This window comes from Xiphophorus hellerii, chromosome 8, assembly GCF_003331165.1.
Source record: "Xiphophorus hellerii strain 12219 chromosome 8, Xiphophorus_hellerii-4.1, whole genome shotgun sequence".
Taxonomy (NCBI): Eukaryota; Metazoa; Chordata; class Actinopteri; order Cyprinodontiformes; family Poeciliidae; genus Xiphophorus; species Xiphophorus hellerii.
In genome coordinates, this window is record NC_045679.1 from 26941981 (window position 1) to 26968547 (window position 26567).

At 43.6% G+C, this 26567-nt stretch overlaps 1 protein-coding gene and 1 long non-coding RNA gene across 4 annotated transcripts in view; both read right to left on the reverse strand.

Annotated features, from left to right (window-relative positions):
- Positions 1 to 8911: 8911 nt before the first annotated feature.
- The window catches only part of myo18b (myosin XVIIIB), a 49095-nt gene continuing 31439 nt past the window's right edge, over positions 8912 to 26567 (reverse strand). Inside the window, exons 34-44 of one of the 3 annotated variants that reach the window (XM_032570426.1) lie at positions 24362 to 24523; positions 24169 to 24282; positions 23127 to 23243; positions 22951 to 23034; positions 22580 to 22717; positions 21971 to 22156; positions 17399 to 17532; positions 17261 to 17302; positions 14127 to 14264; positions 12056 to 13005; positions 8912 to 9122 (exon numbers count right to left, since the gene is read on the reverse strand). In XM_032570426.1, the coding sequence (XP_032426317.1) occupies positions 12066 to 13005; positions 14127 to 14264; positions 17261 to 17302; positions 17399 to 17532; positions 21971 to 22156; positions 22580 to 22717; positions 22951 to 23034; positions 23127 to 23243; positions 24169 to 24282; positions 24362 to 24523 (2055 nt within the window). In that variant the 3' untranslated portion in view covers positions 8912 to 9122; positions 12056 to 12065. The remainder of the gene's footprint in view (positions 9123 to 12055; positions 13006 to 14126; positions 14265 to 17260; positions 17303 to 17398; positions 17533 to 21970; positions 22157 to 22579; positions 22718 to 22950; positions 23035 to 23126; positions 23244 to 24168; positions 24283 to 24361; positions 24524 to 26567) is intronic. The other 2 variants (XM_032570425.1, XM_032570424.1) reach the window with 2 other exon arrangements.
- Positions 14532 to 14943, reverse strand: LOC116724771 (uncharacterized). The gene is made up of 2 exons (XR_004340269.1): positions 14649 to 14943; positions 14532 to 14586 (listed from the first exon to the last, which is right to left on the reverse strand). It is a non-coding gene; the product is annotated as an uncharacterized LOC116724771 (long non-coding RNA).

Sequence of the window (26567 nt, forward strand, 5' to 3'; positions counted from 1 at the left end):
TAGCAGCTTCAGAAGGGAGGCCCAGACTTCCCTCTCCCCAGCCACTTCTTCTAGCTCCTCCGGGGGAATCCCGAGGCGTTCCCAGGCCAGCCGAGAGACATAGTCCCTCCAGCGTGTCCTGGGTCTTCCCCGGGGCCTCCTCCCGGTGGGACGTGCCCGGAACACCTCACCAGGGAGGCGTCTAGGAGGCATCCTGACCAGATGCCCGAGCCACCTCAACTGGCTCCTCTCGATGTGAAGGAGCAGCGGCTCTACTCTGAGTCCCTCCCGGATGACTGAGCTTCTCACCCTATCTCTAAGGGAGAGCCCAGCCACCCTACGGAGAAAACCCATTTCGGCCGCTTGTATCCGCGATCTCGTTCTTTCGGTCATGACCCAAAGCTCATGACCATAGATGAGGGTGGGAACGTAGATCGACCGGTAAATCGAGAGCTTCGCTTTTTGGCTCAGCTCTCTCTTCACCACGACGGACCGGTACAGCGCCCGCTTGACAGCAGACGCTGCGCCAATCCGCCTGTCGATCTCCCGCTCCCTTCTTCCCCCATTCGTGAACAAGATCCCGAGATACTTAAACTCCTCCACTTGGGGCAGGACACCCCCCCTGACCCGGAGAAGGCACTCTACCCTTTTCCGGCTCAAGACCATGGCCTCGGATTTGGAGGCACTGATCCTCATCCCGGCCGCGTCACACTCGGCTGCGAACCGCTCCAGCGAGAGCTGCAGATCACGATCTGATGAAGCCAAAAGGACCACATCGTCTGCAAAAAGCAGAGATGAGATCCTAAGGCCACCAAATCGGATCCCCTCAACACCTTGGCTGCGCCTAGAAATTCTGTCCATGAAAGTGATGAACAGAATCGGTGACAAAGGGCAGCCCTGGCGGAGTCCAACTCTCACCGGAAACGAGCCCGACTTACTGCCGGCAATGCGGACCAGACTCTGACACCGGTCATACAGGGACCTGACAGCCCGTATCAAAGGGCCCGGTACCCCATACTCCCGGAGAACCCCCCACAGGGCTCCCCGAGGGACACGGTCGAACGCCTTCTCCAGGTCCACAAAACACATGTAGACTGGTTGGGCGAACTCCCATGCACCCTCCAGGACCCTGCCGAGGGTGTAGAGCTGGTCCAGCGTTCCACGACCAGGACGAAAACCACACTGCTCTTCCTGAATCCGAGGTTCGACTATCCGACGGACCCTCCTCTCCAGGACCCCTGAATAGACCTTGCCAGGGAGGCTTAAGAGTGTGACCCCTCTATAATTGGAGCACACCCTCCGGTCCCCCTTTTTGAACAGGGGGACCACCACCCCAGTCTGCCAATCCAGGGGAACTGCCCCCGATGTCCATGCGACATTGCAGAGTCGCGTCAACCAACACAACCCTACAACATCCAGAGCCTTAAGAAACTCCGGGCGGATCTCATCCACCCCCGGGGCCCTGCCACCGAGGAGCTTTTTAACCACCTCGGCGACCTCGTCCCCAGAGATTGGAGAGCCTAACCCAGAGTCCCCAGGCTCCGCTTCCTCAGTGGAAGGCATGTTGGTGGGATTGAGGAGGTCTTCGAAGTACTCTGCCCACCGGCCCACAACGTCCCGAGTAGAGGTCAGCAGCACACCATCCCCACTATAAACAGTGTTGGTGCTGCACCGCTTCCCCCCCCTGAGACGCCGGATGGTGGACCAGAATCGCCTCGAAGCCGTACGGAAGTCTTTCTCCATGGCCTCTCCAAACTCCTCCCACGCCCGGGTTTTTGCCTCAGCAACCGCCCGAGCCGCATGCCGCTTCGCCCGCCGGTACCCATCAGCTGCTTCCGGAGTCCCACAGGCCAAAAAGGCCCGATAGGACTCCTTCTTCAGCCTGACGGCATCCCTCACCGAAGGTGTCCACCAGCGGGTTCGAGGGTTGCCGCCGCGACAGGCACCGACAACCTTGCGGCCACAGCTCCGATCGGCCGCCTCGACAATGGAGGCACGGAACACGGTCCACTCAGACTCCATGTCCCCCACCTCCCCCGGGACGTGTTCGAAGTTTTGCCGGAGATGGGAGTTAAAGCTCCGTCTCACAGGGGATTCCGCCAGACGTTCCCAGCAGACCCTCACAACACGTTTGGGCCTGCCAGGTCTGACCGGCTTTCGCCCCCACCACCGGAGCCAACTCACCACCAGGTAGTGGTCAGTGGACAGCTCCGCACCTCTCTTCACCCGAGTGTCCAAGACATACGGCCGCAGATCCGATGAAACGATGACAAAGTCGATCATCGAACTGCGGCCTAGGGTGTCCTGGTGCCAAGTGCACATATGGACACCCTTATGCTTGAACATGGTGTTCGTTATGGACAATCCATGGCGAGCACAGAAGTCCAGCAACAGAACACCGCTCGAGTTCAGGTCGGGCGGGCCGTTCCTCCCAACCACGCCCCTCCAGGTCTCACTGTCATTGCCCACGTGAGCGTTGAAGTCCCCCAGCAGAACAAGGGAGTCCCCAGGAGGAGCACTCTCCAGTACCCCCTCTAAGGACTCCAAAAAGGGTGGGTAATCTGAACTGTCGTTCGGCCCGTAAGCACAAACGACAGTCAGAACCCGTCCCCCCACCCGTAGGCGGAGGGATGCTACCCTCTCGTTCACCGGGGTAAACCCCAACGTACAGGCGCCGAGATGGGGAGCAACAAGTATGCCCACTCCTGCCCGACGCCTCTCACCTTGGGCAACTCCAGAGTGGAAGTATGTCCAGCCCCTCTCAAGGAGACTGGTTCCAGAACCAGAGCCGTGCGTCGAGGTGAGACCGACTATTTCTAGCCGGAACCTCTCGACCTCACGCACTAGCTCCGGCTCCTTCCCCACCAGAGAGGTGACATTCCACGTCCCAAGAGCCAGTTTCTGCAACCGAGGATCGGACCGCCAGGGTCCCCTCCCTCTGCTGCCACCCATCCCACACTGCACCCGACCCCTTTGGCCCCTCCCACGGGTGGTGGGCCCATGGGAGGGGGGGCCCATGTTTCCTCTTCGGGCTGAGCCCGGCCGGGCTCCATGGGTAAAAGCCCGGCCACCAGACGCTCGCCATCGTGCCCCCCCTCCAGGCCTGGCTCCAGAGTGGGGCCCCGGTGACCCGCGTCCGGGCGAGGGAACACCAAGTCCAAAGTTTTCCTTCATCATTGGGGTCTTTGGGCTGCTCTTTGTCTGGTCCCTCACCTAGGACCTGTCTGCCTTGGGTGACCCTACCAGGGGCATGAAGCCCCAGACAGCATAGCTCCTAGGATCATTGGGACACTCAAACCCCTCCACCACGATAAGGTGGCAGCCCATGGAGGCTTAGAGACCAAAACACAAATTTCGTTGTTCTTGTGACAATGACAATAAAGATCTATCTATCTATCTATCTATCTATCTATCTATCTATCTATCTATCTATCTATCTATCTATCTATCTATCTATCTATCTATCTAAGCTTGTATTTTCCTTCCATTGACTTCTATACACATCCTGCAATGCGGGCCGTGTCAGTGGGGGTTTCCAGCTCTCAGCATAAGATGTCCTGAGGCAGAGAAGATTTGCTAAAGTGGAGAACCTGCATTGCTCCTCTTACCGTTAACACTCTCTAACAAGCAACATTTGGTGCCACCGGCCTGCAGTCAGTCAGATCTCACCTAGAAAAACCTGATATGAACCGAGACTCACTCAACAAAGGAATGCTTTCGGCACGCGCACATATCATTTACATTTTATTGCCTTCTGTCATCAATTTTATTAGCAAGTCTCGGGGAAACAGGATTTAACCGAAGTCGTTAGCTGCTGACAGCGTGTTTGATTGCATGACTTGATATGAGACGCATCAGAGTCAGAGTCAGAGAGGCCGGTCCTGTAGCTGTAACTCGGAGCGGCAGCAGCGGCCTCAGTGAACGGGACTCCTGCTCAGCCCGGATGGAGCCGAGAGGATCTGATGCAGCGGGGATGTAGTCACAGACAGTGTTGTATAGTAACGAAGTAAAAATACTTCACTACTTTACTTAAGTATATTTTGGAGTACTTCATACTTTCCTGGAGTATGAAAATTTTTGATGACTTTCACTTTTACTTCACTATATTTCCGAACTTAATTGCGTACTTTTACTCCGATACATTTTCAATGTGTGGTTTAGTTACTCGTTACAAAAAAGCGAGAGAGAGAAACGCAAGTGTTTTGACCCCACCTACTGATTAGCAAGTAGCAAGTAGGCTACCGAACAAAGTCCGTAGCCTGCTTGCCTGGGCTTGTTCATCACCACCAATAGGATACTTCTTCTTCTTCTTCTTTTCTATTATGGCGGATCACAAGCAACTTTAAGGTGCATACCGCCACCTACTGTACATGAGTGTGTAGAAGCATTACTTCATATCTATTAAATTCTACTTTTTAATTTTGTATTCTTAAGATAAATAAACAATGCTTTCCTTAATTTGTGAATATCTGTTATGTTTCCTTCATTTCCTAATATACCTTTAAGATTCCATTCATGCCCCATATTTCTAACTATTCTCTTTAATTCTTTCCTTTCGAGTTCATTTGACTTACAGTTCATCAATATGTGTTCTATATTTTCTTTCTCTCCACATCTCTCACATTTATCATTATTTTTCCTCCCTATTTTATAAAGCATGTCATTTAAGTAGGTATGACCTACTCTTAATCTACTAATTATTATTTCTTCTCTTCTGTTTCGTTCATTAATGCTTCGAATTCAAACTGACTTTTGTACTTCATATAATCTTCTTCCTTTCTTATCTTCATTCCACATTTTTTGCCATTTCTTGATTTCTTTACTTTTAATTAGGATACACCTGTTTCGCTTCTCCCATTAAACACAAAGCAAGTCTCGCAATCAGTAGCAGTCACATGGAAATTCTATCTTACAAAAACTCCCCGTCCAACTTGAAGAAACACATCGAGGTAACTTCTTATGAAATGGTTATAATCCTCCTGTTTCAGTAACTATAGCTTGGTCACTAGGCACTACTGTATTGTGAAATCTTGACCATAAATGAACTTTGTTTGGCATTGTTTCAGTTCCACACCTGGTGTATTTAGCTTAGGCCTAATGTTGACTGTAGCAGGCTACCTAGACTCCTCTGTTCAAGGGGGACAGAAGCCATAGCGATAGCAATTTAGACTAAATTTAACGAATATAGGAAAGGCATGCAAGTTCAAAACCAGGTTTACAGATGCCAATAAGCTGCATTTCCCTCCCAATTCTTTTTTTCTTTTGCATAATGACCAGTTGTGTGCACCACCTACTGACTGTAGGATTGACTGATTCACTGATTTGTGAAGTAGAGTAATCGTAACAGCTCTTTTTCTTCATGTTGGCCGCATTTTCTGTACTATTTATTTTTCTCATTTTCAGCACTGACCTTACTTGAAGGGAAAACTTAAGGCTTACAAAAACTTTGTATTTTCTGTCCTGGAGGGTATACTAAGAAGCTGGTTCAGTTGTAAAGCAGGTTAAGTTAACCTTGTGCTATAGGTAAAGCACCTAATTTTCTTAACTAAATGATGCCTGCAGGTATATCTATTAGCAGGTTTAATTTTGCCTGCACTTGGTTGGGTACATTATTTTAAGTGTATTTGACAAGTTTACCAAAATATAAAAAATGTCATTCAAACTGCATTTGCTTTGTTTTACTTTTTACTTGTACTTTTCATTACATTACTTGAGTACATCCATTTTTACAGTAATTTCCATACTTAAGTACAAGAAGTTTCAAATACTTTAAGACTTTTACTCAAGTAACATTTCAGTCAGTGACTTCGACTTTTACCAAAGTCATATTTTGGAGAGGTACTTGTACTTTTACTTGACTCTGAGATTTCAGTACTTTATACAACACTGGTCACAGAGGACGCTCCTCCACTGACGTGGCATAGGCTACCTAATGTGCAGCTGTTCAGCTCCTAATGAGAGCTCGCTGTTCCGCTGCGCGTTCATTGCTTCCCACAGACTGCTGCCACAGAAGTACAAGAGTGCTGTGAAAAAGTATACGGCTCCTTACAGATTTCTTGTTTTACTTTATTTTGTTACATTTTAATACTTCGGAACATTGACATGATAAAACTTGATAATTAAGTTTTATTATCAGACAAATATAATTTGAGTAAACATGAGGATATTTGGGTTTCCCTTCTGGACCTATTAGTCTAACAAAACAATCCTGCTGGATGATGGGTGGATGAATGGATGGATGAATGGATGGATGAATGGATGATTGGGCTTTTTGAAAATGGAATAGAATCCGTTTTAGTTGCCAGGTTTGTACGAAAAAACAAGGAGTTCCACTTACTTTCCCATAGTCACTTACTGTCCACATATACAGTATGTGGACTCAAAACGAATTCTACATTCGTTTGTACTTTGTATATGTTTTAATGTCTGTGACAAACAATGAATTCTGTCTATCCATAAGCTCTATGCAGCATCTACACTCACTTCTCAACTAGTCAGAAATCTTGAAAAACCTCTTGGGATAAATAGGTCAAGACTCTTGGCCAATCAGCAAACTCGACTGCATGACACCCTGCGTCACTTCGAGGTGCTAAAGTAGGCCACGAGCTGCATTTGTAAAACCATTTAAACAAGAAGAAGCGCAAAATGCTCAAAATGTTGTAGGCATAATCCAAGTGTGTGTTAAAGAACTTGGAAGTGAAAACATTTAATATCAAATCAAATAATTACTGTAAAGCAGGATGGAAGAGAACACAACATGCTCTACAGTTTATCCATAAGCTCCATGCTTACAGATAGACTGTAAGAGTGAATAAATATATGCAGTCTAAGAGTTTCATCTCTTCTAGCTGCTTCTGGAGTTCTTCAGTATGTTTTACTCTTAATCCCACTGTGCAGCGTCTTTGAGTCTTGTAGCGCTGCGCCTTTAACCTTTGAAATTCAGGCACTGAATTCAGGAAAAGAATCTTTAGATGTCAGCAGAGATGAGACCAAATCATCAATGACAAATGAAAGTTCAGTTGTCTATAACATGCGATGAAGTGACTCCATGAACATTAATATGTGATATAACACGGGTACAAAGCTCATTGTCGTTATGCAGAGGACAATGTGAACAGTTAGATCTTCATTATTCACCATGACTCTAAGCCAATACCTTTTCTCCCATAGCATTGTTCTGTGCTAAGCTAACATTAGCATGTTTATTCAGTCTTTTGATATGACTCTTTGATAGCACAGCATGCAACATATTTTAACACTGTTCTAGTTACAGGAAAAACTGAAAAATAAAAAGTTGTTCCTCTACTATTTTTCCAGGAGTTCTCTTTCATACGGTTACAGCTGTCTGGATTTCACCAGTCCGTCTCCAACCAGAGCCAGGGTAGATCACATTACACACAATAAATGCTCCTGGAACGAGCTACTGTTTTCTGAGATAGCTGGAGTCTTTTAGTTACCAGTGTCGGTACATTCTGGCAAAGCAATGTGAGAGAGAAAGAGTCCACACGCAGGAACCGCAGCATCGTGTTGGTGGAACATGACCCTGAGCAGACAGAAGCACAGACGAGCGGGTTCTCCAAGCTGAGAGCAAAATTTTACAACGCTTCACACCTACTCGATCACTAACCAGGCACTCGCGGAAGCATGTTCACTGATGAACCCATTGAACCAAGATGCACACTTGCACTCAGCGAGGAATTATTTCTGCACATTACAATCAAGCTGATACTCCATTATTCTGGTTCATATCCAGAAAGGAGGATGAGCAGCCGAGTCGAAATATGAGTGGAATTCTTACACAGTTGACATTTTAGCAAACGCAGTTTGATCAGCAGGCCTTCAGTCATTAAGAAAACAGAACATCACAACTTTCACTTTAACTTGTTGCAACTGAATTTCCCCACCGTGGGACAGTAAAGGATTTTATTCTATAAGGCTACAGAGACAGTTTTCGACAATTCAGTAAAAAAAAAGTTCCAATTTGAGTCATATTAATGATCCACCGGCCCTCTGACTTCAATCTGTTAATTCACCTATTCCTAGATTTTTTTGGGGGGGAAACTCTAAATTATTTGCAGGAAATTTGCCTACTCACTGATTTTTTGTGTTGAGTATATTTAAAATATTTGACATAAAAGGCAGTTTTCTAAGGCTGCTTGGCCTTCTGTTAGCTGGTGTTTGTAAAGCAGCCGATTCAGGAGCACCATTTATTTGCTTTGGTGCTGATTGGCTGTAGCCCAAGAGTGGCTATCAGAAAAACTGTAGTTATTTTCTGTTGTAGTGCCAAGATGGTTTACACTCTGAGTATTTGAAGTATTAAAATAGGCAGTTGTAAGTGTTTTTAGATGGTGCCTTAAAGCTGCAGTATAACATTTATTATATATTTTTTTCTTTTTTTTGCCACACCACTCAGTCAGAAACAACCAATCAGAGCCAGGGGGAGGGTCTTAGTGCTGTCAATCACGCTTTGCTGCGCTACAGCTGGTTCACCACAACTGTTCAGGCTAGTTAGCATAGCCACCGATGATGGCAGATAAATGGTTTTCCTGTAACGGTAAGTTATTTTTCCACCGTTGGCACATTGAGCAGGGTATGATTAGCAGCTCTAAGACCCTCCTCCTGGCTCTGATTGGCTGTTTTTGACCGGAAGTGGTGCCTTTTTGAGGACCACGACAGTAACACTGGGAGAAGCTACATTTTTTCACAAATGATCTCTGATACCAAACTGTCACAACATGGTGACAGCTTGAATAGATATGGAATAAACATATCTTTATAAAAGTTCCACACATTAAGTGTGAAGCACATTTTGCATATGTGTAAGAACATTTTTTGAGAAAAAAAGGATTCTTTAAAAATGAAAAAGAACAGTAACATGAACCGTATGGACTCAAATGAAAGACTCAAAGTAAGAAATGCACAGAGACACAACTCAAAAATTATTCATTCATTTTTAATCATATACAAACAGAACGTATTTGAAAATACAGAGAGTGTGTTTTTTTTTTCTTTTTTTTCTGTGGCTTTAATATCTGGATGAGGAGTCCAAAGCATCAGCGTCGACTTCCAAAGCCTTTCATTCAGCATCCTGTGGTCTGCAAGTCTCTTTGAAGCTCACAGCTGGAAGCCAACACACGAGGAGGCTGATGGGATATTAAAAAAGAAAAAAAAAAAGCATAATAGAACATGATGGTCAGAACAGAGAGGTTGATGTGAAAGCAGGGCGTGATGATGTTCAGCTGCAGATACAAGCCCGGGCCTGGATCCGTCTACCACCTGAGAACCTCTCCTCATATTCAGCCGGGACTGGAAACGAAGAGGCCTCTTTAATTCTGCCTGAGTCACGCTACACCGACCCTCAGCAGGAGCAGCTCATTTGGGAGAAAATGACATTATTTTGTTCTGTTTTATGTGATTAATGGCCATGGCTGATGGTTGCTGCGCAGCGCTGCCAAAATAATCATGGCTGCGTTTCCCTGATAATGATCACATTTTTCTCCTTAAAGCCGTGTTCTGAACACATTCATATAGTTCTTCAGGCAAAAAAATTAACAATGATAATAAAAGTGCATGGATGGATTTAGAAAATAAATAAATAAAACAATCTGCAAAAAAATATACTGTATTTTTAAATTGAATTTTTAGCCTTGAAATTAAAGCCAACCAGAGTACATTATATGAAAAGACATAACTTTACAGTATGTTCTCACTAGCTGAGTTTCCATTACAAAAGTGCGCAAAATTTCTCAATATTCTGTCAATAAAACATTACTTCCCATTTATGTTTCCATTAAATAAACAAAATTAAAATCACACATACAGTACAGACCAAAAGTTTGGACACACCTTTCTAATTCAATGGGTTTTCTTTATTTTCATGACTATTTATAAGGCAAGAAATCCCACTTATTAACCTGACAGGGCAGGTTGACCTATGAAGTGAAAACCATTTCAGGTGACTACCTCTTGAAGCTCATCAAGAAAATGCAAAGTGTGTGCAAAGCAGTAATCACAGCAAAAGGTTGCTACTTTGAAGAAACTAGAATATAAGGGCTATTTTCAGTTGTTTTACACTTTTTTGTTTAGTGCATATTTCCACATGTGTTATTCATAGTTTTGATGCCTTCAGTGTGAATCTACAATGTCAATAGTCATGAAAATAAAGGAAACTCATTGAATTAAAAGGTGTGTCCAAACTTTTGGTCTGTACTGTATATTTGTTCGCACAATGTGTCGTTTAAAGTCCTGCTACTGATAATAATTTGATGCCGATGTGTTAACAGATTAAATATTTCTTCATTTGTAAAACCAAAAACAAAGTATAACTTTACCAGATGCTCAACATTGCTCATTTTAGTTTGTTATTATTATTATTTTCATGTTGGGAGTCCTGATAAACTTTATTTAATATTATAACCTTATTCTGGTAATACAAAAACTTTATACTCGTATTATTTTGACTTTATTGTATTATGACTGTAATCTTGTAAAATGACTTTCTTTTCTCGTCATAAAAAAAAATAATGTTAGTGTAGAGTTGACCTACACTACACAGTGAGTGCATTGGTGAAAAAAAAAATCACAATGTTCCACATATAAAATCTTCATAAATCAAAAAAATGTGATTAATCAATAAAACCCATTTACAAATTTCTTTTGGTCTCATGTGGTATTCAACTCCTAATATAAGCTAAATTATGGGTTTCGATTAGCTGTGAGAATTTGATATAGTTCCTCTGAATGTGTGTGGAATTCAGAGGAACTTCAATATTTTACAGAAATAGAAGCAAATCTTCAGCACAGAGTAATATGCTGTGGGATCAGTAACAGCCAAAGCTGGTGGCTCATTTGTTGATAAGGGACCTGCCTGTTTTAAGTCATGAAGAAATAAAACGCTGCACTGGTGTGACTTCAGCTGTGATCCCTCCGCTGGATTTCTCAATCAGCTTAAGATGCTTTTGGGAAATATGGCCCAGATATTGAAGTCATTTGATGCATGAATAACCTGATGTGTGAATGAAAACGTTCCCTCAGACGCCACTCCAGGGTTTCCCCCGGAAACCTGCGAAGCCTGGCAGCAGGGCGGTCCACCAGCGGCGCGACGCGTTTTTGAGTTAAATGTTAAAAGTTATTAAAAAAAATTCCCGAGGTTCACTGGAGTCGCAATTTGGAAATATTAGCGTGTGAGGCCGACGGGCGGATACAGGGACGGCAAAACTGGTACACACCAGTCCAAAAAAAAAAAAAAAAACAGAAACCGCACTTTATCCGTCTGTTCTGTCTGCAACTCTACAACTGTGCATAATGAAGTTATTAAAATAAATTTGCATGATGAGAACACGTCAATTTCTAAAAAAAAACAAACAAAAAAACCCTCATGTTCAGGTGCTTTTTTTCTGGCCGCATCGAGAAACTTTTTTCACAACACAGGAGTCACGTGATCAACAGCCGGATGTTACTACTGGTGGACATCCAGTAGTAACATCCGGCTAACCGGAACCCGCCAGGAAGTAGCAGGAGGTGATGCTACATCTGCCTCCACTACAGCTCACAGAATCACACAGTTCATAAAAAGTTGTGTATCACTCCAGTGTGTTGAATCCATAACTCTTCTGTAAAATCACAGATTAGAATTTCCCCAAAACTATTTCCAGGTAGGCGGGGCCTATCGCTCCACAACCTGAATGAGACGCTGACGTCTCCTCTGATTGGCTGACAGATGATGAGCGTTAGCATCATGGCTGTATTATGAATATATCTCATGTAACTGTTTACATCCATTGCTGCCATAATTTTAATAACTTATCATGGGAACAAGTTTATTCACATGTGATTTGAATTTCATTTTTATTTAATGGAAACACCACAATTGCAAAGTTGTGTTTCTTAAACATTAGCAGAATATAGACAAAGATTGTAGCGGAAACACAGTTAATGTTCCTGGTGTATAAAAATAAACGATTTCAAACAAACAAACAATGCTCAGCCTGGTGGGGGGGAAGTACAGCCTGGTGGCCCGCCAGGCTTATGAAACACTGAGGGAAACCCGGCGCTCCATTTCCTGTCTACAGCTCACCTGGCCTGCATCAGTCGACCTCCTTCCTCAGGTACTTCTTCATGACTGAAGCCACGTCTCCCCCCTCGCTCCCCTCCGCCTCCAGTCTCTGTCCCTGCGGTCGCTCCAGCCTCCGCCGCGGCCCGCTGCCCTGGGAGCTTCCCCCTGACCCGCCTGAACTGGACGACTCCGTCTCAGAGCTCTTCCTGCTGCGTGTGGATGGGGGCAGCTCTCCGAAGTGGACGCTCAGCGCCCTCCTGGTTCCTCTGATAGAGCTGGCCAGGCTGCTGGTGGACTGGGCCCTGCGGATGGCGGGCAGGATGTCTGAGGCAGCGTCGTCGCAGCCGCCGGTCAGACGCCGGTTTTGGAAGACCATGGGTTCCGACACCAGGGACCCCTCGCCTCCGTCTGTAGCAGCTGCGACGCTCTCCAGCATGCACCGCCGCAGCGGCTGTGGGGAGCGTTGGAAGGGAGCGGCCGCCGAGTGCAGGGGCTCGTCTTGGTCCTCCTCGGGGATGGACAGGGGCGGAGGAGGATGGCGGGCGGCAAGAGAAGAAGACAGAGAGGAGAGGCGAGGCAGGGACGGGAGTGAGGAGGCCGAGCCACTCGAGTTGAAGCGAGGGAGCTTTTCTGAGTCGGCGACGGAGCGAGAGCTGGAGGCGCGCGGCAGCAGAGGGGACGGCGGTTTCAGGATGCCAGGGCCAGGCCGGAGCTCCTGGACGTCCGCCGGACCGAGGGAAAGAGCCGAGGACCTCCGCCTGAGAGTGGAGGCTCCGGTGGTTTGGTAAATGGGAAGGGACACGGCGCTGCCAGCCCCGTCCGCCACCTCTGTGCTCGCCCTGCGTTTCCGGAGTCCGTCCAGCAGCTCGGACAGCGCCGAGGAGGACGGAGCCCGGCTGAGATGTCTGGCACCGCCAGCGCCACCAACACCGCCGGCCTCAGAGCCCTCATCATCAGGGTCCAAACAAGAACTGCAGGTGGATAACAGAAAGACGTCTATTACAGTACCTGATCATACCACTATCATATTTATTAGTATTATAGACAGAGTTTTGAGTCCAGTTTTCCTTTTTCCAGTCTTCCTAAAGCTTTGACCTGCCTACTTTAGCCAATCCCTTTTTTTTTTTTTTCATTTGCATTTAGATTGCCTCGAGTCACTGATTGCAGCATTCACTCCTCCTGGACCAGCACACATCATCAGTGGACAATCACATGTGTTGTGTTGCGACTTTACATCATGTGGAGATGAAGCAGCATCACGAGCCAAGAAGTTATGGCTTCGGCATAAAGTTGTCTTCTCAATGGACGATGACCCTCAGCATTCCTCCAAATTAATGAAAAAGTGGCTTAAAGGAGCGGTGTTATGTGTTTTCCAGACATTTAACATAATTTTATAGCACAATGAAGTGATTATGTCACCTGTTTAAAGAATGCTGTATATATCAAAAGAAAATTGACATTGTAATTTAACAACTTGAAATTGGGGTTCTGTGTCTTTAAGAATCTCCAGCTGTTTCTGAAACTCCGCCTTTAGGAAGTCATCACAACATGGCTCCTCTATTAGCCTTTTAACAACGTTTTTACCAGAGTTGCTCCAATAATGAGCTCAGCAGGTGCACCGTTCCACCAGGTGTTTGCTAATTGCTGCTGGCTAGTCTGAAGGAGCTGAGTGGGGAGGTTGTAGGGACAGTTGCTTTGTGAGGCAGAAGCTCTGAAGCTTGGCGACTGCAGCAGAAAGGTGGAGCTGTGTCTCGAAGGCAGAGCTAGGTCCAACCAGGTGTTTTGCGTAGATCAATGGTTGCCATGGAGATTAAAGGATTTCTCAAACATGCATGAAAGAATCAAGGCAACACTCAAGGTGTTTTTGACAAGGGAACAGAATTACAACTAAAACTAAAAAAAATATCAATTTCACATAATACTGTCCCTTTTAAAAAACATTTTAAAAAATAATTTTAATTTTTCTAACAGATTGTTAAACTGTAAGACTAAAAAAAAGTGAGACTGTGTAAATTTAGTAGGTTGAATTCTTTTGTTGTTATGCGTTTCTTTAATTGTACAACTTGGATTTATGGATGTTGTGAACACTCACCGGAAGCTGTAGGTGCTCATGGTGTCAGTGACAGACTGACGGCCATCTTGGCTGCTGAAGGGAGAGCCGCCTCTACGGGAGCGAATGCCCTCTCCGACGTCCTTTGAGCCAACAGAGCCGACGCTGGACACAGAGTCACTGCAGGGGGGAAAAGATGCCTTAACACACGGGCTGGCCGTTTGCTTCTGCAGCCAGCAGCCAGCAGCGAGGCTCATGCAAGCACCTTATGAACATGGCAGCTCAATAACCGCTGGTTTCACCACAAGCCAGGGCGGATTTACAGCTACAGCTGCACTGCATTTATGAATTTACTTGAAAGCATGAATTAAAACAATCTCACCTTGGATCATGTTCTGGCTGCACATAGCTATTAAAGTACTTGCCCACCTTACAGATTCTTTTCTGCCACACTTTTGTTTCAAGATCACTAAACCAAGATAATCTGAGTCAGTACAAATCACTGACTCAGATTTGTCAGTGATCTGACAACTCTGTCAGATCACAGATTATCTAATAATACACCGTAACGTATTATTCAGACGTTACGGTGCCTACAGCAGCTTGGCCTTATGGGAAAACGTCATTTTCCCCTGTACCAAAGAATTGTTTCGAATCAGAATTCTTTTTAATGTCATTGTGCACAAATAAAGCACATCAAAATAAAAATAAAAAAAGTAACTCTCAAAGAAACACCTAACTGGGGAGTTAAGAATAAATAAATAAATAGAGGTTACGTCACATTGGAGGTTTAAGGTCCAGTCTTCTTTGCAGATTTATTTTTAAGAGCTTCAGACATGTTGGACAGTCCTTGAGCCTGAACACTCAGTTCAAGGTCATGTCACCAATAGGATTTAAGTCCAGGTTTTGACTAGATCAAGACTTTCAATATGTTGTTTTCCTTTTTCTTTTCTTTTTTTTGGAGGATGGGGAAGGGGGCAGGTTAGGAGGTTTTTTTTACTTTAGATGATTACTTTTAGAGGTATTTTTTTTAAAAAAGCCCATCTAGGGACAAGTGCTGCGAATTAGCTGTTGCTATTGCACTATGACGTAAACATGGGACTGCTGTTTTGTTCAGTTTGTCTATGTCGCTGTATGTCTGTCCCTACCAAATAAACCAATAAAAAAAATAAAATAAAAAAAGGACTTTAGCGGATGTTTGCTCGGTCGATTTCATATTGTGGAGTCATGAACTCTGACCTTTACTGAGGCAGCTCAGGATTCAGTGGTGCTTCAGATGCTCTTGGTTTTTTGTGACCTGCTGGATTGTGTTGCTGATTCACCCTGGAAGTGATCTGGGTCCTTCGTAGCAGTGGACAATAACTCACTGACACTATGGTATGCAAGAGTCTCAAAGCTTTAGAAATGACTTTGATATTCTTGAATTTCTTTAGTTGAAGGTGTGAAATCTCACCTACCTCACAGGCTTTATCAAGTCGTTTCCTGATTCTATTGGTCTGACATTCAAAAGTCTTTTTCTTTAAAAAAAAACAAACAATGAAATCATCATTTGAAAACTGCCTTTTGCATTTACTAGTGTTATCTGTGTCTGATGTTAGCCTGTCTGATGGTCTGAAACACTAAAGTCCAACATAAACAGAAGAAGTGGGTAAGGAGGCAAATGCTTCACAGCAACATTGTTTCATGTTGATCCTGAAATGTCCACCAGGAGCGTAACATAATTTAAATATGACGTGTAATTTACGGCCATCATAAACATTTTTACAGCTGCGACACTACAGCAGCACATGCAGTCATTTTAGTTGACTTTGCTTGAAGGATAATTCTTTGTACTTGGATTTGATTTACAAAGTTCAATATCTGCGTCGGTAACACAGTTGTTCTCACCAATGTCATATTACAGGAACAGATCACACACACAATGAGCTAAAGAGATTTGATATTTGCAACTTAAAAATGGAAAATTAAATCTTCTTGCCATTGATTCCTTTATACATTTCCATATTTAGACTTCACCAAAAGGAAAAATGTTTAATTACTGTACAGAAGATTCAGCCATGTTTTCTAGCGCCATTTTAAAAAAAAAGAAAAAAAAGACATCTTATCATGCACACGACTTGTAAAGTTTGCTCCACTAAATCTGTAAGCTGCCAGTAAAAACCAAAGAAGAAGAAGAAGTTTGCTAAACGGTATGTGTTGAGTATCTAGGTTTTTTCTATCAATCGAAGAAGCTTTGTCTGGAGGCTGCAGCAGATCTCTACCTGTGACCTAGTTAGCATTCTGGTACCTGGACCGCATGAACATTTCTAATGATTAAAGTACTACATTTATGAAGTAGGAGGACAACTTTTTGTCTTTTGACTAAAAGTATTCTAACTGAAATGTTTAAAAGCTAAATTTCTACTGGGTCACAACAAAACAGCTAACGTGCTAATGTTAGCGTAGCACTTCAAATTATTTGCCTTGAAAAGGTTGTCAGCAAGAGGAAAACATAACTTTATAAAAACAGTAAATGGATGCATGGAGACTGATATATGTTTAGAAACAAAAGCCTGTCTAGAAGAATATTCCATTGGTAAAAAGTATATGTCAAAAAAACAAAAGCAGACGTGGAACAACAGTGGCGGTGAGTGAATTAGCTGCTTGTTGTTTTACTGGATTTAAAGCTCTTATTTTTTATTTGAAAACCTGTAAGGTAAACAGCAGATATGACTTTTGGGAAACAAGAACTTCCCCGGTTCTTAGGAAAACTGGATAACTGTGACGTTCAGTAAGCATACAAACCTCAACCCAAACAGGCTTAGGTCAGTTTGAGCTCAACCATGAGGTCGTGTTTGGTATTACGATTTCAACAAATGTGAACCAATGAGTTTGGATTTTGATTTCAGGAACAGTAGATCAGAATACTGAATTCAAAGTTCAAAGCGTAGCCTGAAACTGAAGGCTCCTCTGCCTGAAGTGTCAAGCAGCTTTGGTGAGTCCAATGTTATGATTAGTGCTGGAACCAAGACAAACTGGAAAATCAAGAATGATCCCAAAATAGGCTTTATTCTTTTTTCAACTATATAACCAATTCCAAAACCACTCTCTATGGTGAAATGTTATGAAGTCACATGAACAAACCCTTGAAGCACAGCCCCACACCATCACCTCAAACACACTCATCGGTTCCTTACAGGTCTTTTTTTCGAGTGAAGGACTCCACTGCAGTTTGAACGCTGGATTTAGAAGCACAGTGGTTAAAGATTTGGCATAAACACATGGACGGGATGATCTAATCGGAGAGTTTCCCCCCATGCCTCGAGTCCAACTACCTTTCGGTCTCGCTCTCGTCGCTCGATTCCACTTCCTCCAGGGCGGCCTGCAGATCGACGATGCGGCGGATCGATGTCTCCAGGTCAGCCTGTAACGTCTGTCGCACGGTGGAGAGCTCCTCCACCTGCATTTCCTGTAAGCAAATCAGATTAGAGGATGTTTGAAGACGCGCGGAGGTGGGGGTAAAGTGACACTCCCCCTTGGGTTGACCTTGAACCGCTCACCGCCTGCTCTTATCCCCCCCATGCAACCTGCGCAGACCTGGGCTTTCAATCTGCCATGGCGATTACTTTCAGCAGAGCTCTCATAACCTCATCAGTCAAAGCCCTGAATGTCCGTTTTCTCAAACACACACACATAATCCTATCTGTGCTCTGCCCGGTTTATCTAAAAAATTGTTACACACGCTCCCCGACACTGGGAAAACAAGTGTGATTGATTAATTCATCTTCTTTTTTCTCCTCTTCCATTTTTTTTCCTCTCTCGTCCCGTCTCACACACACATCTCCACACACAAACATGAGACCCTTCACATGGGCAAACGCCTCAAAGCTTTCAAAGTTATTGGCTTTGTTGGCTTTGAGGAGATGGGTGTGGGCGCAGCCGGTTGCCACAGAGACACACGAGCACGTGCGGGGGTGTGTGTGTGCGTGCGCGCTCGCCCGTAACCTTGAAGAGACAATGAGAGTTAATCACAGTCGCAGAGAGAGAAAGCAGGATGAGGGAGAGATGACGCCGAAGAACGGCGCTGGGTAAGTAGGAGGAGGATGAATGTGTATGGATGTTAATTCATGAAACGCGTGTGTGTGGGGGGGTGGGGGGGGGGGGGGGGGTAGGCGGGGTGTGGGGGGAGTTGAGCAGGTGTGTGTGCGTGAGTGCAAGGCCAGTTGGTAGGTTCTTAAAGGGCAACTCTGTGCATGTGAATAGCTTTGAGCTAATAACTGAATAATTGTTGTTCCCTCAGAGGTCACGAAGGAATCTGCTGAGAGTGAGAAGCAGAAGCTGAGGAGAGCTGGCGTTCTCTCAGAAAAACAAAGTCGTGTTATTTGGGCGGTAAAATGTTAGGTAGGCTGCAGGCCAGCCCGACATAAACGCCATCCTCCACTCTGACTGTAGTGATGCGCAGAGTTGAATTTTCACACATTCTGGAGTTGGATTAGAAAGACTGAACATCTCAGTAGAACAAGAAGCAGAAATAAGCAGTTTGTTTCAATTGTTCTGCCAACGCAAAACTGAATTATTTCTCCAAAGCGCTTTTTAAAAGCCGTGTGTATTGTAGTAGGCTACGTTCACACAGCAGGCAAATGTGACCCAAATCCACTTTTTTTTATTTGCCCAAATGTGAACTATATATGACTATATAGTCATATATATGGCGCATTTATGGTTGTGCTTGTTTACACACACATCTTAAAATGTCACAGGGAATCTTCCCCAGTGACACTACAAGACTGATATACTTGAAACGAAGTAAAAAGGAAGCGCTCGAGTGACTACGTAGACACTCTGTGCAATCAGTGCAGCTATGATCACGCTCTCAGTAATGACAATTATGTTTTCCAAATGTCCCAGATAATAGAGCAGCTGCTGTTTTTGTTAATGAGAACAGCAGAGCTGCCACTGCCTCCGAGGTGTGCTTCACTTGCAGTCATCGCCTGGAGGAAGCGCGTCCTGCCAGGCCGCCTGTAACGGGGCTCAGGTTTAAAGCAGCTCATGTGCTGACCAGGTACCACTGATCAGTCCAGACGGTCCGGGTCCTCTGGGAGGAAATGGGGACTGAAAATCCTCCAGGGCTGAAGATGATGTGGGATTAAAAGACAAGCTAGAAAACAGTGCAGGATTTTGACCTCTGCATCTTTTTCACTTGAATTCAGTCTGATCAAAATGTTAGGTTGGGGTAGGTGACATGTTATTTAACAGTGCTTGTAATATCTACGATGGGAATTAAATATTCATGTGTAACCTCTGGAGAGGAGATATGGAGCAACATCTTTTAACATAATACAAGGTAGAGCCTAATCGTTTTGGATACAGGCGATGTGGCCCTCTGCCTGGGGCGGCATGCGTGGGGCGGCCCATGATGCTAAAAACAGAAACCAGTCAGTTTGGCTGTGAAAGGGCTTTCTGTTGGTATCTTAGATGATGTATCTGCATGTTCAGGCAACAGGAATGGTTGCCACGCAAATGTTGCCGGTGACCCAGAATGCCTCTCATGCAAGAGCCACCAGTGTGTCACAAAGGGCTCACAGTGTGCTCTAGTTCTGTCCTGTATAGAAGTACTGAGAGCACTATTGGTAAAAAAAAAAAAAAAAAAGAAGATTTTTTTACCCCAGTCATGGTGGTAGGCTACTACACCCTTTAGCACAGCTGGCCTGGTGTAGCCTGACAACCACCATCAGGTTAAGTGTCACAAAGTCTGAGACAGACGGAGCAGGGGTTTGAACCAGCAACCCACCGGTGACAGGACGACCTTTGCCCTCAGACCTGGAGAGACGGTTAGAGGAACAAGAGGTGGAGGAGAGGAATCCTCACAACTTGAGGGACGTGGAAGTTCACTGTGGTTGAGGGAATGTACATCAACCCAGCAGACGTCCGTCGGTCCGTCTGTCTTCTCCCTGAGCTGCTTTAGCTCCAGGATAATAAGATTCTCTCTGTTCTGTAGACATCAGGAAGCTTGCTCCACTTCTCTCTGCTGTTGGTTTGTTATTATTAGGAGATTCCAGCTGGGGAATCAATGATAGTTCCTTTATTATTGTTTTTTTTATGCCGTTGAGGTTTTGCTTTATTACCCCTTTCCACAACCTTTGCATTAGATCCACTAGAACTGAACTGAACTCGTGTTTGCATGGTTGCACTGACAAACAATATGCTTTTTTCTTTGGTGTTTTATGTTAATCAAAGCTTCACTGTCTGGACACTGACGGTGTTTTTGGATGTTGATTGGGGAAAAGTTGAGACGACGCCGTGAATCTGCTATAGATGATCCTTAGCTTCCACTTCTCTAGTTTCCAGCTCAGTTAGAAAACAGACACCTGCAGAGTTCTTCATCCTGCAGCATAAACTCAAACGGTACACTTCATGGGCAGAACCCAAACGTTCGGAATGTTTCCAAAACGTTTCACTCTGAGACCTAGAGTCAAAAAGTGTCAGTGTCAGAGACTCTGGTCTCTGGTGTCGTGTAAATGAGCGGCTGGATCGCAACAAACGTGTTACAGTTTAACTGAAGAGCGGCTTTCTGTAAGCAGCCACTTCACATTGAGTCCGAGGTCAGTCCATAGTCTAACATGTTGCTATGGACTTTTCCCAAAGGAGTAGTTAGTGTGGATTAACCAGCAACTATCCAAACGTGGAAAGATGATTCTCAGTATCAGTCAGAGTGGAGCAGTGTGTGTGATGTGTCCAGGTCTCTGTGTGTGTTTGTCAAACAACACCAGGACCGACGCAGTGGGTCCTGAGCTTAAAATGGGAGTTCAAGTCTTATCAACATGCACAGAGCAGCTCGCATATTATCATGACATCCTTCCTTTGGATGAAGTTGAAGACTCATACTTCTTTAAATTAGAATTTTGAATAAAACACTTGAATAAGTAGGTTTGTGTTCCTTTTTAAAATATCATGGCCCTTGCTTTAGAAAGTCTTGTTGAGGTTTTCATGTCAGAAATCCAGTTCAGATCTTGAGTTATGGAAGAAATAAATGGCTTTGCAATTTAAACTAATAAGTCTCTAAACAATCCTCTCTGTTGTGAAGTTTCTGTAGAAAAATGACACTGCATTTGTCTGATTTCTACAAACAGTCTTGATTTTAGCAGTGAAAGAAAAGTGTTTGTCAGTGTTTTCATGATGCTGACCACCAGGCTAACTGTGTTTCAAACAGCAGTGTGTGTTTGGAAAGGCCCTGATAAGAATATTCATAAGCTGCACTGTAAACAGTGTCGTTTTAAGCAGGTTTTATAAACATCATCAGAAGCAGCTCTGAGAGACACACTGACCTCCGTTTTATAAATCAAAATCAAAATCAGCCTGAAGATAAGAGTCAGTGAGCTGATACTCCTGCTGTAGCTGAATGTTTTTATTGTATTAATATCTAAGCATGAGTTCTCAGCAACACTGAGTTCTAGGACTGTCAGAACACTAAAATTCAAAATCAGCACCAATACTAAGAAAAATAATCGATATCATTTTGGATTTGCCCAGGCATGAATATATTCAATGCATCCAAATGACATCCTATGTTGGTAAAATGGCCTTTTATGTTTTTCAGAAAAAGGGAGGAAAAACTGAAAGTTTGTCATCAGAACAACCTGAAGGGTAAGACATTAGTTATCTTATATTTAATTTTCTGACCTCAACCACCTAACTTCAGCAACATCCTCCATTAAGATGATCAGATGAACAGTAAATCACTTTACGATTTAAGGTCATATAGACTTTGAATCTGATCAAGATGTTGAAAAGCTAGTCTGATCAGTAGTTATCAGCTCCGCTAGTAACCAGCTCCGCTAGTAACCAGCTCCACTAGTTACCAGCTCCACTAGTTACCAGCTCCACTAGTTACCAGCTCCACTAGTTACCAGCTCCATGCGCCGGCGGCTGCTGTCCTGCTCCCTCTGGCTCAGCTCGTCCATCTCCAGCCTCATCTCCTGCAGCCGCTGCTGGTAGTATCCGGCGTGTTCCTTCTCTCGAGCTTCGGCCTGGGCGCTCTGCTCCAGCTCCTCTCCCAGGCGAACCACGCTGTCCCTCAAACGCAGCACCAGGACCTGCAAATTACACTAAATTAGCAGCCTTCTTTTTCTTCTTTTTATTTTTATGGCGGTTGGCAAACAACTTATAGGTGCATTACCACCACCTTCCAGATTGGAGTATGGATCAGACGTAATAATGCCATAATGCCTGTTCTTCTTAGAAAACAAAAAATACTGCTAAAAACTACACCCCCAGATGGTCTCTGAAACAATTCCCTAATATCTAATTTATTTTTATTCCTACTTAAATCTCTAAGTAACACCTCTCTTTCCTGAACATATTTATTACATTCTAAAAAAAGATGTTGGACTGTTTCTAATTTTCCACAATAGTTACAACAACTAAATTAGCAGCCGAAACCGGGCATGGACTAAGTGCGGCATCAGACACGGTGATAATTAATGTGTTGGAATTGGAAAAGCTGTATCTGATCTCACCTCAAACCTCTTGACTTGCCCCCTCTGAAACTCCAGCTTGTTTTCCAGGTCACACACACGGGCCTCCTGTTTGCTGACTATGCTGCGCCCCACGGTGGACGACTCCAGGAACTGCACCCTGGACACGCACTGCTGAAGCTGCAGGTGGAAGAGGCGGAAAGGCCGGGGTGAGATGAACGCATTTAAATTCAACGCGAAACCACGAGTAGCGGCGCTCCACCTGCTGCTCGCCGTTACATTAAGGCGCGCAACAAGGACGTTAAATGACCCAGAAAGCCATTACAATCTCATCTGCAGAACTCCCAGCAGAACATTCACTTCATAAAGCCCTTAGTGTCGAGTTTATTTTCTGCTCGTCAAACACACATCACCTCCTCTTGGAGCGAGCGTCTCTGTTTCTTCACCTCCTCCAGCTCAGCCTGCAGCTCTCTGATCTGAGAGATGTCACTGGAGGACTGAAGGGCACAAAGTGGGACTGAGAACTTTTTCTTTTTTATTCAGGTTAGAAATTCATCCGATAAGTGAAAAATAATAATAATAATAATACTTGTGCAATAAGAGCTTTGTGTTTCTTCATCAGCTCGTTGAGGTCTTCCTGGTCTTCCTCCAGCCTCTTCAGCAGATCCATCTTCTCATGCTGCAGCAGCAGCAACTGTTCATCCACCTGAACTCACACAGTCATAGAAATACAATAAAACAGATATTTGGACTTTTGTTGGGGTTTTTTTCCTAAGAAAAATAATAATAATAAATCAAGAGAAAATATAATCTTTAATACAGTTTAATATCTAAAAAAGAAACATAGTAAGATTCCTGGGTAATCTTCACTTGTGGTTACTTATGGTTTAATAAAGCTCAGATTGAAAATGTATGAGGTTCATCATAAACTCCTTCAAGGTGTAAGCAGAAGAGGTTCAACGTTAAAGAAACAGATTGAATGAACAGACATAAGTTTGTCCAAAAAACTAAAAGTTGGGACAATTATTAAAAGCAAATGTACTTCAGTTGGATGAACTCATGTAATTCTGAGAAGAGTTAAAAAAATTTATAAATAAAAATCATTTGCTAAACAAATACAGTAAGGTTTGATTATTGAGTTTGTCCACAGACTTTGCTAGAATTTTGTTTTGATCTTTTTTGGAAAAGTATTCAGGAAAGATGATCCTGCTTATATTGATAATGTTAAATCATTATTCTGAAAGCTCAGCTTCTACACTGTTTTCATCTGTGCTTCGAGTTCTCACTGTTGATAAAGATTAAATATTGCTTACTATTTTTTTCTGAATTCATTCCTTTTTAGTTTTTCATGTGTATTATTTCTGAGTGGTTTTTGAATTGTAAGAAAAACTAATAAAAAACCCGCCATTTTGAGTTAGTAGAGATTTTCTGCCCAGATGATTCATTTGTTAAAAGTCCTGTTTTAGAACCGGGCCGGTGGAAGGATTTGACTGAAAAATATATGAAATGGAGTTAATATCCATAAAAGTCTAGAGGAGCAATCACAGATTACAGTCTGCTCTGGCTGACTGAGGGTGGTGGAGTTGGTTTTCACCAGTCTGTTGGGTTTGAACCAGCATGCAGTCACTCACCACACTCTTCTGCCTGCAGATATTCTCCAGTTCCAACTGGGCGTTCTCCAGCTCCATGGCGACGGCTTTCTGCGTGTTCTCCGCCTCCAGCCGCCTCGCCTCGCTCTCCTCCAGCTGAACGGAGACACAGAGGGTGAACACGGAGCGCCCCCGGTGACTCCCGGCGGAGCTCGGCCGAAACGGCGCCACTCACCTGGCAGTGCAGGCGTTCGATCTGGTCTTTGCTGCCGTTGGGACGGCCCTGGCCTGAGCTGTCCAGGGTGGCGAGGAGCAACTGGGCGTCGGCCAGCAGGGCGTGGGTTCTCTTCAGGTCTCTCCTCAGCTTCCTCTCCACGTCAAAGTCTCTGTGTCCCACCTGCAACGTGACACCGCTTAGATTCTTTAAAGGCAGAAAATGGGCCGAGGGTTTGGTTGGCGCCGTGTCTTTATCACACAAAAAGCCATTCGACAACAAATGAATGCGATTGCCGGGTTTAAAAAAAAAAAATCACGTCATCTCTGAAGAAGCTGGTCTATAGGTGTTCCACAGGGAACTATCCTCGGATCCTTTTTTTAAATCCTTTATCTTAAATGGAAGTGTTGTATAAAATCAATTTTTTTTAGCTTTACATCATGTTATTCCCTCATGAAAAACATACCTGGAGTGTTACTTTGGTTCGTTCATACATATCTGAATCTCCAGTGGCAACCGCTCAGAGGTGCCTATGTGCCTGCCTGCCCTTAAGCAGCACCAGCCGAGCTTAAAGAGACAGAGGCCCAAAGCCAAGACATCAAACTGCAAAGCCATAATTTCTTTGCACTTATGTTTGATATATGCAACGTTTTCATTACAATTTAAGTGATTGTGCTATAAAAAGACACCATGAGCTTGTAAAATACAGTAAAGTATTAGGACATTAAATCTGTGACATTCAAATGTATGCCGACGACACTGTAGTTATCATGTATCAGAATGACAGGCTGTAAATAAGACAGGAAGCATACTAGTTAATTATGTTTTTACCTCAAAAATCACAATGTCTGATGTTTCTGCTTCAGATGAGACACAGCTGGTTGTTCAAGAACATCAGGATTTTGTAGTTGTAAAGTAGCCAAAGACTTTTAGGCTCAAGAGAAAATAGCTTGTGATGGTGTCTCCTCACAGAACTTAAATTTGAAAGATTAAACTAATCACAGGTCAATAGAAGATGCTAATATGAACTTTATGAATCTTTCATAAACCACTTTATGTTTAACCTCTTGATCGCATGCTTCGTTCAAACCATAATGATCATTAAACACATAAAAAGTAAAGAACGTGTTTTCACAACAGAGTTTTTAATATTGCGTCTTAGACTTTTTCTTACCAAATGTCCTGAGAAGTCCTGCTTTTCTTCCCCAGCAGCAACATTTGAATGCCTATTAGACCTGGACTGCAGATGACTTGATCCTGAACGCTTTGCCAGTTTGGCTACACACCAGGTCCTGTTCTAATTCCAGCCTTGGTGTGAATGAGTGTTAAATCAGCTGCATTTGTTTGTTTCATGGTGGTCGGACTGCAGCAGCAACACATCCAGGCTCCATGAGAGCATTAACCTGCTATAAGAGTGATTTACGACGGAGCGCTGGCAGGAAGTGGGCCGCTGATAGACACACAGCTGTAACATTTGGCTTCCGAGAAGTTTTGAAGTTCAGTTAATTAAATTAAAATGATTATCTAGGTAACAAATGAAGCAATAAAGTAACCTTGCTGTTCAGCCCTAATTTAGTACCTATATGGCCATAGAGAGAGTTTTTAAAGCTGCAAACACTGAAGGACCTGAACCTCTTCCAGGCTGTTCTGTCCCTTCACTTCACCTCCACTAAATACATTAAGCAATATATACCTACATATAGTATTTATATTTTCCCATATAAGCATAGACCATATATAAGTACATCTTTATAAATATACAAAAATGTATTGCAATCACAACCAAAAAGGGCATTATATTTTTAGATGGAATATATGATACAAGTTACTATTAATAGACACTTACAAAAGGAAAATATATTTACCAACATATTACTGGAAATATATTACGAAATATTCTAATCTATTATTTTCCTGATGCATTTTCAAATATATGTTGTACATACACTAAATTATATATTGATGATGCAGGTATTACACAATATAATAGAGTCATGAAATAAATTGAAATATATTGCCAAACATATTTGTACCTCTACATCTTTACGTGTATTACCAATACATTTTACTTTATGAATCATAATACATGATGGTGAATATTTATAAACATAAAAATACATTCATTTAGCGATACACAAACCCATACATTATATTCATGTTTAATATTTTACAAAAAAGGGTTAATGGAAAGCAGCAACCATTTCAAAATATTACATGAATAATGTAA